The sequence below is a fragment of the Lepidochelys olivacea genome (assembly GCF_965140295.1).
Source record: "Lepidochelys olivacea isolate rLepOli2 genome assembly, chromosome: 3".
NCBI lineage: Eukaryota > Metazoa > Chordata > Testudines > Cheloniidae > Lepidochelys > Lepidochelys olivacea.
The window spans coordinates 195965020-195979711 of record NC_140413.1 but is presented as its reverse complement, the minus strand read 5'-3'; the positions used below and the strand labels follow the sequence as shown (position 1 = coordinate 195979711).

Here is a 14692-nt window from a genome sequence, read left to right as displayed (position 1 = left end):
ATGGGGATTTTCCCTTCTCCCCTCCAGCAAGTGTTAGAGCCAAAAAATTCAGAATGAGCCTCTGTTAAATATCTCCTGGTTAGGCTAACAAAATGGGTCAGCGTCGGTGAGCCCACTGTCTCCCTAATAATGGGGTTTACAGTTCTCAGCTTCTCTGAAACATGAGAAAAGATGCTTCAGGGCTTAGCTAAAGATGGCAGGTTCATCAGCCTGTGCCCACAAGAAGAGCCGAAGCAGAGAAAAAAAACAAAACAAACCTGTTTCGTCACTATCATCGTTTCTTCCCAGTAGAGATATAACAACCCCACCTCCAAACTTTGCACTGTATCTTGACCATGGTCTAACCAAGCCGCGAAAGACTTTTCACATGACAAAACCACCAAAAATCAGTTCAGTCATTTGTGCGACAGAGAACACACGTGCAGTTTCAAACCCATTCACAAAAAACTGTTGCCACGCTAACTTTCAGCAAAGATTTTTTTAAAAACGAGTAACGCCAAAGCTCTGAGAACCAAACGCTACAAACATTGCACCACAATGGAGTCCATTCTTCTCCCCATGCACGTGCATAACCCATTAACATGAATGGGAGTTGAGCTTGAACAGAGAACATTGTAGCCTAGTGTTTTATAGTTCTGAGCTGTGCATGCTTTTTTCCCCTCCCAGATTCGGCCAAGGAGAGCCAAGCTCCCAGAGTGCTGATCTGCCGCTTTCAATATGGATTCTGATTAGCCAATTCACTCCTGGCTATTTTGAAAGATTTTGGTAATTATTCTTCCTCAACTGATATACATCCCTAGTGGATTAGGTCACAACACACTTGTGTACAAACTGATGTAACAGAGATATCTTTAACCAGCTAAATAAAGGCATACCTTCTCAATACAGAAAGCAACTTAACTGGACTCATACATGGAGACTAAGGGCTACTTATTGAAGCAGTCTCGATACAGAAGTGTAACATCCACAAAAAAAAGAACGTTAGAACTTTGAAAGAGAAACTATGCACAGCCATCTGTATGTTAATTAAAAAAAGCTGCACTGTCATACACTTTTGGTTAATTTTGTTTGCTAGTTGTGTAGATCACAACAGTTCCCAAATAGTTACAGTTATACAACAACCGTCTCCGGGAGGCACAAAGGTGATTCAGTCTATGGGATGGAAAGGAGTTGAAAAGGGTAATTTCTCCTGCACATAAAAGAAAGCAGAGCCCTTGTCCGCTCAAGTCAGGCCTATTTGCTTTAGTCATTAGAAATGTACAAAAGTTATTTTTACACACACGGCTAAGAATTGCAGCATAGATGGCTGATTTAGTGCCGATGACTCTAAGCTTCTGAACCCTGGGGTAATGCCACCTACCGAGGCCTGCGTTCTGCTAGAATTTCTAGAGTTATTTGCTTCTTAAACCACCCCCCCCAAAAAAAAAAAAAACTAAACTAAAAAACTCGAACACACACAACCACTCTATGACGACCTGACTTCAGAAAATGCCCTTTTTACTTCCCATATTTAAAACAAGATTTGCTTTACGGACTATGGCCCTGATCCTGCAAACATGTATTTAACATAAGCATGTGAGTAGTACAACTGAAATCAAGCATTTGCAGGACTGGAGCCTATTCTTCTTGTTGCATTAAAGAATATATTATAGAGTTATGAATATAATAATAAAAAAGCTAACATGAGGTTTGACTGTGACACAGAATTCCACCCCCTCCACACCCCCCAAGCTGACAGAAAAACATTTACAATTTAAAAAATATTCTGTATATGATAAGGACTTGGCTAGATCAAGCTCCATTAACAGCTTTAGACCATGTTGGTCTTAAAGCCTGGAAACAGACTGGTGTCATTTAATCTCCTAGATTAAAATCACTTAGCGAATATTGTATTGTTTTACTGTCCTTGCTGTCATTTCAGCATTCAGGGGCCTCACTGGAGTTCTTCTGCTGGGTAGTTTACAAGCTAATGAAACCTAGCACAGGAACAGCTGCCTGAATGTATGTCAAACTGCATCTGGCACCCATCTATCTTCCAGCCATCTAAATTCACCTCTGAAATCATACAAAAGCAGCCGCAGAGCTCCCTGCAGCCACTCCAACACACCAGTCTTTGTCTCATCAAGCCTGTTAAGCAATTTAGTTTTTAATTTGCCTTGTATTTTATAGTGGCAGCTTTTCAAAGGAAGGGGAGAAGTTTAAAAAAAAAAAAAAAAGAGTATGTGTATAGAAAAGAAAGCCTTAAAAAAAGTACTGTCAAGCTCTGACTATCATTAAACCAGTTTTGGCTGAAACTGTATGTTTAGGGGTTTTCCAATGGAGACACTCTGGTGCCTGCAACACCCAGACAGGGAGGGGAGACTGCTATACAATTCTTGAATTGTTGTCATGGCTATTAAATATGCTGTAGTACAAATACCCACCAGGGCTGAAGGTTTTCAGTGCATTGGCTCTGGAGAGGTATAAAAAAATACTGGTATTAACTAGCAGATAATTTACAGTTACAAACACTGAACAGAAGATTAAGTCAGTGTTGGAAAACGGTTATTAAATCCCCCTTATCCCTCACAATTATTTTGCTTAAGTATCTTGTAAGTTAAAAACATTTGACATTTATCTTTAGTGTTCAATTGACTGAATTGCCCTTAGAATTTGGGGAACTACTTTCTGTCCTCCGAGAGCACACACTCACGCATGCACCCCCAGAGCCTTGCAGCTTTATGGCTTGCTACACTTGGGCAAAGATGTCTGCGGCACTGATGCAGACAAGCCACAAGCTGCTGACTAAAACAGGCAAATGAAAAACAAAGTGAGTGAGTGAAAATGAAACTTCTCGTTTCTCCCAATAATAGGGTGTATTTTTCATTTGCGACACAAGCACAATTAAGGGTAATGCTTGCAAAAGCTGCTCAATAGACAAAGTCAGGTACAGCATGGGCAGCAGCCATACAAGTGTCACTGCACGGCCTTCGTCAGTGCACACTGACAGGCAGGCCCACCTCTAGAAGGAAAAGGCCTGGCCCTAGTGTCTGAACACAAACTCTGGGCTGGAGCCAGGAACTCCCCAAGTTCTAATCACCGTTCCCTCTAAGCTATGTGCGTGTGTACACAGATCCTAAACCCCGCGCACATGGCGAAACCCCGCACTCACAATTTGCACAGAAGAAATTTTTTGCGCATACAGCCTGTCAAAAATTAGAGGGAACATTGGTTCTAATCCTGGCTCTGTCTTTCACCCTGAACATAGGCATGTCACTTAGGAACGAATTTTCAAAGCAGCTTGCATGTACATGCAACGGGGCTTGTAGACACATGCTCTTCCGCACACATTGGGGGCATCAGTTTTCAAAGATTTATGTGGGCATCTAGACAGACTGAAAAACTGGACAGCCATTGTGTGCAGCCTACCCCTGGGTCGGCAGAGATTGCAGCTGCATGCACAACAGCGGGATCTTGAAACAGGGGCGTGTGTGCCTTATCCAGCTCACATGCCTGCTTCTCCTCCCTGGGGGCATCGGCAGCTCAGATTGTCATTGTACCACAGGGCCACCAGTAGATGAAGCACCAGGCTGTTTTGACCAGATGCAAACTGAATGTTACAAGCTGCGGAATGAGCAGGAGATGAACTGGATGAATGGGCCAGTCTCCTTAATACACATCTTTCTCAGACTTTGATATTTTCCCAAGAAAAAGATCCTCCTTCCTTGACTGGACCTAGAGCCAGCACAGAGCTGCTCAAGTACAGTTTGAATCATTTGCAGTCAATGTCTGAGGGCTGGGGGAGAGGGACACTAGGACAAACTAAGACTACTTTTGCATATAGTCCTCCTCCTATCTATCCATGAATATTTTTTATATGGTGATCACCACCACCGTACTTGAACTGCTTTGGCAGGTCCATGCTCTGCACATTTCCAGGAACCCCCTTTGAAAATTCTATGCATGCCCCTTTCTTCCTTGCATCCCAGATTAAGTATCCAAGGACTTGCACTCATGCAAGTGTTTGAAAATGTGGCACTTCATCACTCAGCCTCACTTCCTCTCCATCTGCAACATGAGGATGCTAATATGTGCTTACCAACCTCAGAGGGGTGTATGGATTAAATCTTGTAAGGCAACTTTGAAGATGAAAAGCGCTATTTCAGTGCTAAGTATTATTCGTTTGGTCTCCATGCCATCCAATCCTATGGCTTCCCAGGTGGGATATGCAACAAGGAGGCCTGTTGAGATGGTGGTCTTGTTGGTATGGAGAACTGTCCACTAGGAAATGGCCTGAGATCAACAACTCATTTTACATAGTTCAATGGGGTGCATCTAAACCAGTCAGCCTAGAGACAGAAAACTCCTGACCCAGCCAGCGGAGCTAGAGAATACTGAATTTTTACAGGGTTCTTCCCTCCCCCATTTATAAATGCGATAATGCCCGAAGTTGAGAGTATTCTCATATGCTGAAGTCACTGCTTTGAGGTGAGGCACTCTTGTGGAATGTTGTTGTATTCTGCTGCATGTCACACAAACAGTTGGCATACATGATGGTCATCCACAGAAGGGGTCTGGGTGTCATCGTTTGATTTGTATCTATGCTGGAAATGTCAATTTCATGTTGCCTCTGTCCTCAAAAAAAGTTTTTTATTATAATTTAGCATCATTGGTATGCTAAGTCCTGCACTGGCAAGTCATCAAAGTCTCAGTCCTAAGGAACGTACAATCTAGAAATACAATGTGCTGGTGAAGGGTGAAGACTGAATGGTGACAAGAAGCAAAGTGACGTGGGAACCCTTTTAACTAGGGTAGAACCTCAGAATTACGAACATCTCGGGAATGGAGGTTGTTCGTAACTCTGAAATGTTTGTAGCTCTGAACAAAACATTACGGTTGTTCTTTCGAAAGTTTACAACTGAACATTGACATAATACAGCTTTGAAACTTTACCATGCAAAAAAAAAAAAAATGCTGCTTTCTCTTTATTTTTTTAGTACTTTATGTTTAATACAGTACTGTACTGTTTTGGTTTGTTTTTTTTTTGGGGGGGGGGGGGGGTCTCTGCTGCTGCCTGATTGAGTACTTCCAGTTCCAAATAAGGTGTGTGGTTGACAGGTCAGTTCGTAACTCTGAGGTTCTACTCTACAAGATTTTACTAGGCCTCATGGAAGAATTATGTTTGCAGAAGGAAGAAGGAGGAGAACAAGAGGGAAGAGTAGCAGACTAGGGCTACAAAGTGAGAGTACTAAGCACAAGGACCCAAGTGGAAGACGACACACTGATGTGAGGGAAGGAAATGAAGGAGTTCTGCAGCTTGGATTGAGTGAAAAGAGATAAGAGAGGTTTAGGGGTCAGAAGCTAAACTGTGTAGGCCTTAACAGTAAAGACAAGGAACTTAAATTCAGTTTGGATGTATGGGTTTTATAGAACAGGATGCTATATTTATGACACTGTACACGGTTACTACTAAACATGTCAAAACCCACATGAAAGAAAACTCCCTTAATTGAGGGTTATGTGTGTGAAAATCCACAAAAGTCCAGGGAGGGAAGCTACTAGTGATCTGAATCTCAAAAGACTTAGAGCTCAGTTTTGGATGATTGTTGTAATGATATCCTTATGGAGGTCCTCCCGCACCAGGCTCCATGCCCACTCCTTTCCCTTCCCCTCCCCCACAAAAAAAGTGGCAGTAAAGCACTGAGAACCTTCAAACATGCTGAACACCTCCCTACCAATCTGGAGTGGCGAATGGGACCGGAGCAGATCACATGCAAAGGAAGCACCCATCTCTCTCGGCTACAGAGCGCCATCGTAATTCCACCCAGAATGTGGTTTCATGACCAGCACGGGAAATTGGTAGGGGGGTTATCTAACACAGGTACAATTTATCCTCTACTGATATATTGCCTTCTGGCAAGTAAATTTATTCCTTAAATGTATCTCTCCCCAAATGACCATTAATTTGGAGAAGCCATGATCAGCATTGTTAAGGACTGTCTCAGGTCATATTTATTTATTAACTGAATAGATATGATCCTGCAATCCCAATTTTGACAATTGAGTATGATGGCAAATGTATTGCCCACAAAGGTTCATCCCTTTAACAGATAGAGGATTATTTAAACAAATACCCTATTTCACATGATGTGCACCACAAAATTAGCTTCCTGACAACTGAAAACTGGGACCCTTTGACAGGTAATTTTCAGCATCCTGTATAAGATTTTATTTGGCATGGATTGATGCATCCTTGATCTCCTTACTTCTTGTTGCTAATTTTACATGACTTAGAGTGACTTTCACTGCCAGAGGTATGGAGCTAGGCACTAGCATCCTGAATGTTTACAGGATATTATAATACACCCTCATACAAAGACCCAGTACCCAGCTAGGCATCTCCACAAAAGATCTAGAGGGCAGGGAAAGAAATATTCTCTCCACGGCCACCCTGCAGAGAATACTTCAACCCAATAACTTTGAAGGAGCTTTCCTTGGCCTCAGTGCATCATCATGGGAGAGGACCTGTGCAGCAGAAGATTCCGTAGGCCTGTCTGTTCCTTGATTCCTACGAAGTCATTGCTCTAGGCGGCTGTGCAGGGAATTCCTGGGCAGCTGTATCTTTGCACCTTGCAGTAGGTCACCTGTCCTGACCCACTGCTCTGTGCTGCTGTGCAGGGGATCCCCTTCAGAGCTGTGATGCAATAAGCATGTAGTGCCTGCGTGGCCCACAAATCCAGTTCCTTCAACTCTCCCTTGCCTTAATGGTTCAGATTCCATGAGACTGCTAAGGAGGCGGATGCTGAATGTGTCCCTTGAGGCATAATTTGGAAGGGTATTACCGTTTAAACAAAAAGTATTTTTAATGGAAAATCCAGAAGACTTTTAATTTAATGGAGTTGTTCTTGTGATGGGTGTTTGTTAGGTGAACCTTACTGTAGGGAAAGAGTTCTCCAAACAGGCCAGCCAAGAACTTACACATCTGGTTATCTATGAATCAGGGCTCGAAAGAAAGTGAATGTGGTCCCAGGGTGGTGCATTTCAGTTCAAGCCACTGCTGAAACAAGCCATGCAGGTAAACAACTAAGAAACCCCATTAACAGTCAACAGGGTCACATATATGATGTTAAAGCGCAGAAACAAACTACAACAAAGTCCATTTATTTATGCAGAAGGGACGAGCGAGCTATCAGCATGCACTTTACAGACAAACAGGAGGCACGCAGGGTGACCAGATGTCCCGTTTTTATAGGGAGAGTTCCGTTTTTGGAGACTTTTTCTTATATAGGCGCCTATTACCCCCCATCCCCATCCTGTTTTTTCACAGTTGCTATCTGGTCACCCTAACTAAATACCTGTGGCAAAGAGCTTACATCCTTAGCCATTTATAAAAAGAGGGAGGTAATGCAAGGGGCAGCAAGTGACTGAGCCGTGAGGTTATTCTGACATTTTGCAAGACAGTGATTATTCATGATCTGTTTTGCTAACACTTCCTTGTGGAGGGGACAAGGATTTACAGGCCTGGTATTTCACAGAGGACTTGTTCTGTGTTAAGGGTGGAGGCCCCTTTGGAGGGGAAGATTCCGATCACAGGGAAGATGGTGCAGAGATGGGAGGGACATAATAAAGCATCTACTTGTGCAGCTTGGGCATGACAAAGATAGCAAACAAAATACCAAGAGCACAGAGCTGGGCTGGGGCTAAACTGTGCAGCCTGAAGGTAAGAATATGCTGCTTAAAACGGGTGGAGAAGGCACTCCAAGCCAGCGAAAGGATTTGAAGAGGGGCTAGACCTGACTAGAACAGCAGGGAGCAGACATGATTTTTGCAGCAGCACTTTGGATGGATTAAAGGGGGCCGAGGTGACAGCCTGGGAGGCCAGGGATGGGGGAGATCGCAGTAGTGCAAGCAAACTACGATCGGGTTTGGACGACGGTGTTAGCAGAGAGAACGGAGCGGAACGAAGGGAGTTTGGAAATGGTCTGGAGAAAATACAGCAGGATTCAGCAACAGCATCGATGGGCGGGAGGGAGTCAAAAAACAACACTGAAGTTGCAAGCCTTTTTTCACAGCGTTAATTCAGCTAAGAAACACTGAATCAAATGGGTCTGAACAATGGACTATTCATTGGGTGTGGGGGGCTGTTGTTCCCTTCAACCAAGTAAACTATTGTCCAGAGATTTTAAATATTTTTTTTTAATTGCAGAGGGTGAATCACTGCCTGATAATTTTGTTCAGAACTGCTGCCCTTACACCCAGTCACAGCACTGTGTGTTCATTACAGGTTTCTGGTGAACATAGGGTAATCACTATCTGTGTGAGTAAATAACCATGACTAAAAAGTGACACCCCCACCCCTGGCATGTGGAAGCGTAGTCAGAGTGATGCACAAAAGGCTGCTAAATTTTAAAATGCAGTTCTACCCTGGAAATTGACTGTGTTTAAATAAATTAAAAAATAAAATAAAGGCACCCTCTTACTCAACAGATGCTTCCTCTGTGGGTCTCATCATCGCTGATCACTTCAACAGCAGGCTTTTTGCTACCACTGCCTTTGGCATTGCAGCTCTAGGAGAATGAGCCGGACTCTGTGTTCTAACTTGTCCATCACCAACAGGTGTTCAGGAAGTTCTATTCAGAGGTTGCTTTCATGGACAGCCATGCAACCCCACTGAAGAGACTGACTGGAACAGAGGGCAGAATTCGGCCTGCAGAATCTTTCTTTCTGATGTCAAGAGCTGGACAGACCCTAGCGTGGCTTTCAGAGCCCATGATGAGGATGTTGGGCTGGCTATTAGAAAAATACATCATTGTGCCTAGAAAGTATGGTGGCTGGCTCTCTCTGAATACTTAAGGTAGGCTTTCTGCTTGCAAAATGAGCACCCTTGGTATGGAAGTCAAAGAGGAACAAGGAACCCCACAGTGACATTTCTACCTTGCAGGTGGGAACCACACTAGTTAGGGGCAAACCTCAGAAGGCTCCGTGCAGATAAACACCTAAGGTCAAACCAGAACATTTAGCCACCACGCTGTCACATCCACAATCACATGGCCTCAGGGGGTGCTCTAAGATGGATGTGTCTCAGCCACAATCCTCCCATGAGCAGCCAGCCCAGCATCCTGGGGAACATGATATCCTGCTTATCCATTCACCACCACCCCAGCCCCTGTGGGTGGCCTCCATGCCTTTGGGGCTAGTATGGGGATGCGGCCCCACCTCCTCTAGGTTCCCAGGAGCATAGGGAGGGACCAGTCCTTGTGCTCTGCAATTGCGAGAGGCATTTACATCATCCGTACAAGGGGGGAGGAAGGCAAGGCTGCTTGTGCTTCCCTTCCCTGTGCACACACACACGCACAAGGACCTGTCAGTCTGGCCGACCTGTATTCAGGGATTAATAAGGCCAGAAGGCACCATTATGATCTTCTGTGCTGACCTCCTGCATGACACAGGCCACAGAACCTCACAGTTTGTACATCAAGCCCATAACTTGTTTGTGCTATGGCATATCTGTTAGAAAGCAATCCAAGTCTCAATACCACTCTCCCTGAAAGCTTCATGTCTGCAGAACTGTAGTGGAAATCACCTGGGCAAGGGGCTGGCTCAAAGTTTTTAGTATTTCTTGCTTCTGCGGAAGTCAGAAATACCATAAGAAGAGCCTGTCTAGTTGGTATTTCATCACTACTACTTCCACCAGGAACCAGGAGTTACTTCTATGCATTGCTAAAATGATCCTTTTAAGCAAGTCAACCAAACTTCAGACTGTTTAGCTGAAGCTTTGCAGGAGAAAGCTCAGCTCTGTTCTTTTTTTAAAATCCAAACAGCTCTATCCAAGCAGAGTCTTGGGAACACTGGAAATGACAGAACACCACTTCTTACATTTTGTCTTTCACACAGAAATGCTGTGGGCTTCATTTAGCTCTGGAATACACTGCCAGCACAGGGGCCCATCAGAGGAATGTCAGCCTGATTTGGGAGGGGAGGGAATGGGGGGGGGGGGAGATTATGCACTATTAAATGCAACTTGTACAAATGTAGTCTGTGCATATTATATATTGCACGTACAGTTTGCACACAAAGAACTCCCCTGTTACACAGGAGAGATGTGAAGGCTGATGAAGTGATAGTATATAAAGCTGTCCAAATCATCTAGGTTACTATTTTCATATACACATTATATATAATTTTATATGGTTTCATATTTAGGGTTAATGTAGTTTACAGAATTTCTTAATACACCAGTCAGACATTGTGAATGACTATGGTTTCGGGACTGACATATTGGAAGTGTCAACTAAGCGCCAAGAAATACACCATTAAAAACACCACTTCAACTCTTCAAAAATTCCCTGGGTAACTGGTTGTGCCTGGAGTCACCCTTTGTGGTCCCTGGCCATGAGTCCCATGGCTTTCCAGGTCCCGCTAACATTGATCTGAGCTTTCATTATAAGCGGGGTGGGGGGCTTCTACCTCTTTTCATTGTGAAAAGAGCCTTCAAAATGTGAATGGAAGGCTAGGGCTGAAAGGACAACAAAACAACTACCCCCCCCAAGTCATTCATAGTCCCAATCACATGGATAATGGTCCATTTAAAATCAGAGAGTTAAATTTGGGTCCCCACCATCCTCTCCCCAAAAGAGCCATCCCACTGGATTACCAAAATAGCTAGGAGTGACCCCAGCTGTGCAGAGAATGCCTGCTTGCAATACTTAGGCTATGCAAAATACACAAAGGCAGATAACTACACTTCCCAGGGCTGCTCTCCTCACAGCCTTGCCAGTATGCCTGCACCACAGATTTTCTTCTGTCACCTACCCACACCGAGGACTTCTCCAATTCCCTCCATCAAAAGGTGCAGAGGGAGAACGATTCACAGGTTGGCTTGCAGAGCCTGGCCTGCCCTTCAGAAGCACTACAATCCCCCCAAAAGCTACTGCTCCCTTCTCCCTCCATGCAGCCACCAACATACAGAAGAGAAGGAATAATGCAGGGGACAGGAGGGATAGGGTCAGGGAAGAGAACTACTGATGGAGGAAAGACCAAGAGAAGGCATAGAGGAGATATGAAGGTGAAGTAAGACAGGTGGCTGAGGGGAGAAGACTGGTGGGTGGAATGAAAGAGAAAAAACAAACACTGAAGTTAAGAATTAGAGGGAGGACATGGCCAATTCAGAAAATAAAAAGGGGGTGGGGGAGACTATTTTATAGACAGAAGAAACCATCAAACATTTTAAAAGGATGAAGTTAGCTTGAGGAAATACACTTACCTTGAAAATGATTACAAGAAAGATATACCAATAGAGAGAGACAAGTGGAGGATAGGAAGAGGATGGGAAAATAAGGAGGGAACAAACACAGAATCAGAGTTATTTTTGCCTTCACTCACACAGGTGCAACTCTCCTTAAAGTTCATGTTTAAATGAGACAGGATTTGGGCCCCATATTTGACAGTCCCAGCAGATAATCTTCAGACTAGGATTAGTGTCCCCCTCCCCCCCCAAAAAAGAATATTTTAAGAATGCCTCTGACAAACCCTCCATCACAAGCAAGGACATGCAGTATCTAGACTATGCTCACCGAGTTTAAAATCAGATTACCAGACTCAAGGTACCAATCCACCCACATTTTCACACATGACCAGTTCAAATTATTTCAGCTGAACATTTTTATTTATCAAAGACATTTTTACTTGTCGGTTAAACATTGTAGTAACAAAATTTCTAAAAAGCATTGCACTGTCCCCTGCGAAACAAAAATAAGGCTCCCCAGTTCACGTACCGGTACTGCGCTTTGCCTCCAAACTCCATGAAAGTCTGGCATGAACTTCCCTTTCAGACATCATACTTCTCAAGGACAGACTTATAGAAAAGATGCACTATTTCCCTTACATCATATGCACATGGACTGAGGGGCAGACGAAAATGGCTGTGTGAATGTCCTGTGTGCTGATGAAGCTGCGAGCAAATGTCTTCGCTCTTTCTGTTGTAATATGATACCTGGCTTTCGTGATCATTCCAGCTCTTGAATTACGAATGGAAAATGTGAAAGCTCTTTCACAGCAAAGGTTTAGGGACAAAAATCTCCATGCTACTTTCTTACATTTGCTTTACGATGGACTTTAACACCTGCGATAGGTACGTGCGTGTGCACACACGCACAGAGATCTGTGTGCAAAGGCCACCAACCACGAAACCTCTCTCTTATACTGTGGTTCTAGTAATGCCTAAGTTTCCCTGAATTTATTTCAAGTGCCATATTTTTAAAGGTGGTCTCCCCAGCTTTGCTGTTGCAAGTTGCAATTTTGTGAATGCAAAAAAAGCATTTAAACAAATAGCTACAACTAGCTAGTTAATGTTGCAAATCAGAGAGTTAGATATCTAACTGCCAATAGCTGCTTCTGCAAAAACTGTTCCTGTAGTTGACTGCAAGAGTAAAATGAGAGGCTGAGTTGAGATCCCTACAAAAATGTTGTTCTACATTAAAAAAAAAAATTAAAAAAAAAATCCCTTCAGTACATGCGTGCAAGCGAATCAAGGCATCTTCATGCACATTTGCTTCTTTATGTACCCTCTCATAGAACTGGAAACTTTAATTCCCTAATAAAGTATATGTTTTGTAAGGATTTACAGTCACTATACTTTGCAATATAAATCTAAATGCTTGGCTTCCACAGACAGTTGTGCATTGGTGAAAGATACTGTGTAGTCGCCTGCTCCAAAGGAGAAACTTTCTTGCTGAGTGTTGTGTTAAAGTGATTTCAGTTAAACAATTATACAAGTTGCCAAGCATTATTGTAACATGCTGCAAGGCTTTTGATGGCAACATGATTTAATAGTTTGGGGGGGCGGCACAGCCCCACAATCCTGCTGAATCCATCATAATAATTCTTGATGTCAGATTACCTTTTTCTAAAGTAATAGCAGCAAAAGTATCTTTTTTCCCCTCTGTTCTGATAGAGCCTTCCCATTTAGGCTCAAGGTCTATAGGAAAACAGGAAAATGGTTCAATATGGGTAAAGAAAACTTGGTAGTTCTTGAGATTAGCATACTGATCGCTTCCTCCTAGAGACAGAGGTTTACGTTTAGCTCAGGAGGCAAATTTCTGCATGCCACACAGGGAAGGAAAAGTAAATTATCAAATGATCATTGGCTAATGATGCACTAAAAGCCACAACTAGTTAATACAGCATCAAGTCAGTCATCTGAAGCCATCAAAAGATGCAAGCAGATTAAATTACAGAAGCAGGGCCAAATTCAGAGGAAGACAAAGATGGTATAATTTCACCTTCTTCCACAAAAGTTTAAGAGCATTCATTTTTCCGTCTGCAGCGTTGTTGTTATAACCATGTTGATCCCAGAATATCAAAGAGCAGGTAGATGTGGTCATCTCTTTTATTGGACCAATTTCTGTTCAGGAAAGAGACAAGCTTTTGAGCTACTCAGAGCTCTTCTTCAGGTCTGGCAGATCTCTTCATTTTTCTGAACAGCTGAGAGATTTCTAAAACTACAGCTACTGTGCATATGGAATTTAGTGAAACCATCATGGATCATCATAAATGTTTATATTTGTCAGTGTGGTGGGAAATAGGAGTTCATTATGGAAATTAATAATGAAAAATAAAAGCCTTCCCTCTGACCTAAACATTAGGGCAAGGGTATCCTAGCCTGCTGGGTCCCAAACTGTGGTTTGTGGAGCGTTGGCTGGTCACATGTTGCTGGCTTTCTCTCTCATTTCCAGCAGCTTCTACAGATGCCAAGACTCTTCATTGCAAAGGAGAGCTGGCAGACTAGTAAAAGCAGCTAGAGGAAAAAGGAGGCGGAGGAAGCAGACTGGCTGTCTCCAATAGGAGCATCGGAGGGCAGAACTGCACTGCCCTCAGGCACCACTAGCATGACTGGAGTGGCTAACCACTGGTAAAGGAATAATAACCGGGGAGAAAGGAATGAGGTAGCAAGATATTTTGTCTTGGGGAGAAGGGGTAGAAGAGGGCCAGGTCACTGGGCAGCATCTTGAGAGAGATGAAGAAGAATGGAGCCAAAGAGAGGAGAAAAGTGTGGTCAAGTAACAGAGAAGCATGTGCAAGAAAGAAGGGAAAATCACAGAGTAGATGGGAGGAGAGGAGAAGAGATGAGTAGACACAGTGTGAGCAACTTCTTTTTCCCCAGATGGGACTGACCAAAATAAAGATGCTAAAATGCTAAAATGTAGACACACTTTCCTAATATTACTTTGCTATGCAGACAGTTGTAGTTGAGATGGTTCACAAGACAAATCTCTTTATTCAGATATGGTCCAAACCATAAAAAACAAAACAAAAAAACCAACCCTCATCCCAGTCTCCTAGTGCTAAAGAGTTACACGTTATGCTGTGTCTATCTTCACTGTAGTGCCATGGTAGCAGTTCTGCAGGTAACACAGAAGCAGTCCTATTGCTTGCAGCATGACTTCCCAAATACTCTCACCCCCTGCCTGTGGCCAGGAAAGAGACTTGCCCTGCAGTGTCATTTGCACCTATATCCTAAACTTTACCTGCATCCGTAGCCAGACATCTAAATCTTTGATACCACAGTGCTGGTTTCTGCAAAGCTCTGCTCCTCTAAACTCTGAAGGTTTTTGAACATGGATATATGAACTAAGATTTGCTATTACATAGATTTATAAGAGGTGATTGTCTAGACCCATTTTACATGATTTAGATAAAGAGACATTTTCTGCAT

At 43.3% G+C, this 14692-nt stretch overlaps 1 protein-coding gene across 3 annotated transcripts in view; it reads right to left on the bottom strand.

The window, feature by feature from the left end:
• SERTAD2 (SERTA domain containing 2) overlaps positions 1–14692 on the bottom strand; it is a 98795-nt gene that overhangs the window by 44725 nt on the left and 39378 nt on the right. Inside the window, exon 1 of one of the 3 annotated variants that reach the window (XM_084622507.1) lies at positions 11754–11935. The exons of the other annotated variants lie outside the window; for them this stretch is intronic. Coding sequence (XP_084478633.1) covers positions 11754–11782 — 29 coding nt within the window. The 5' untranslated portion in view covers positions 11783–11935. Of the gene's footprint in view, positions 1–11753; positions 11936–14692 lie in introns of those variants that run through there. 3 annotated transcript variants of the gene reach the window in all.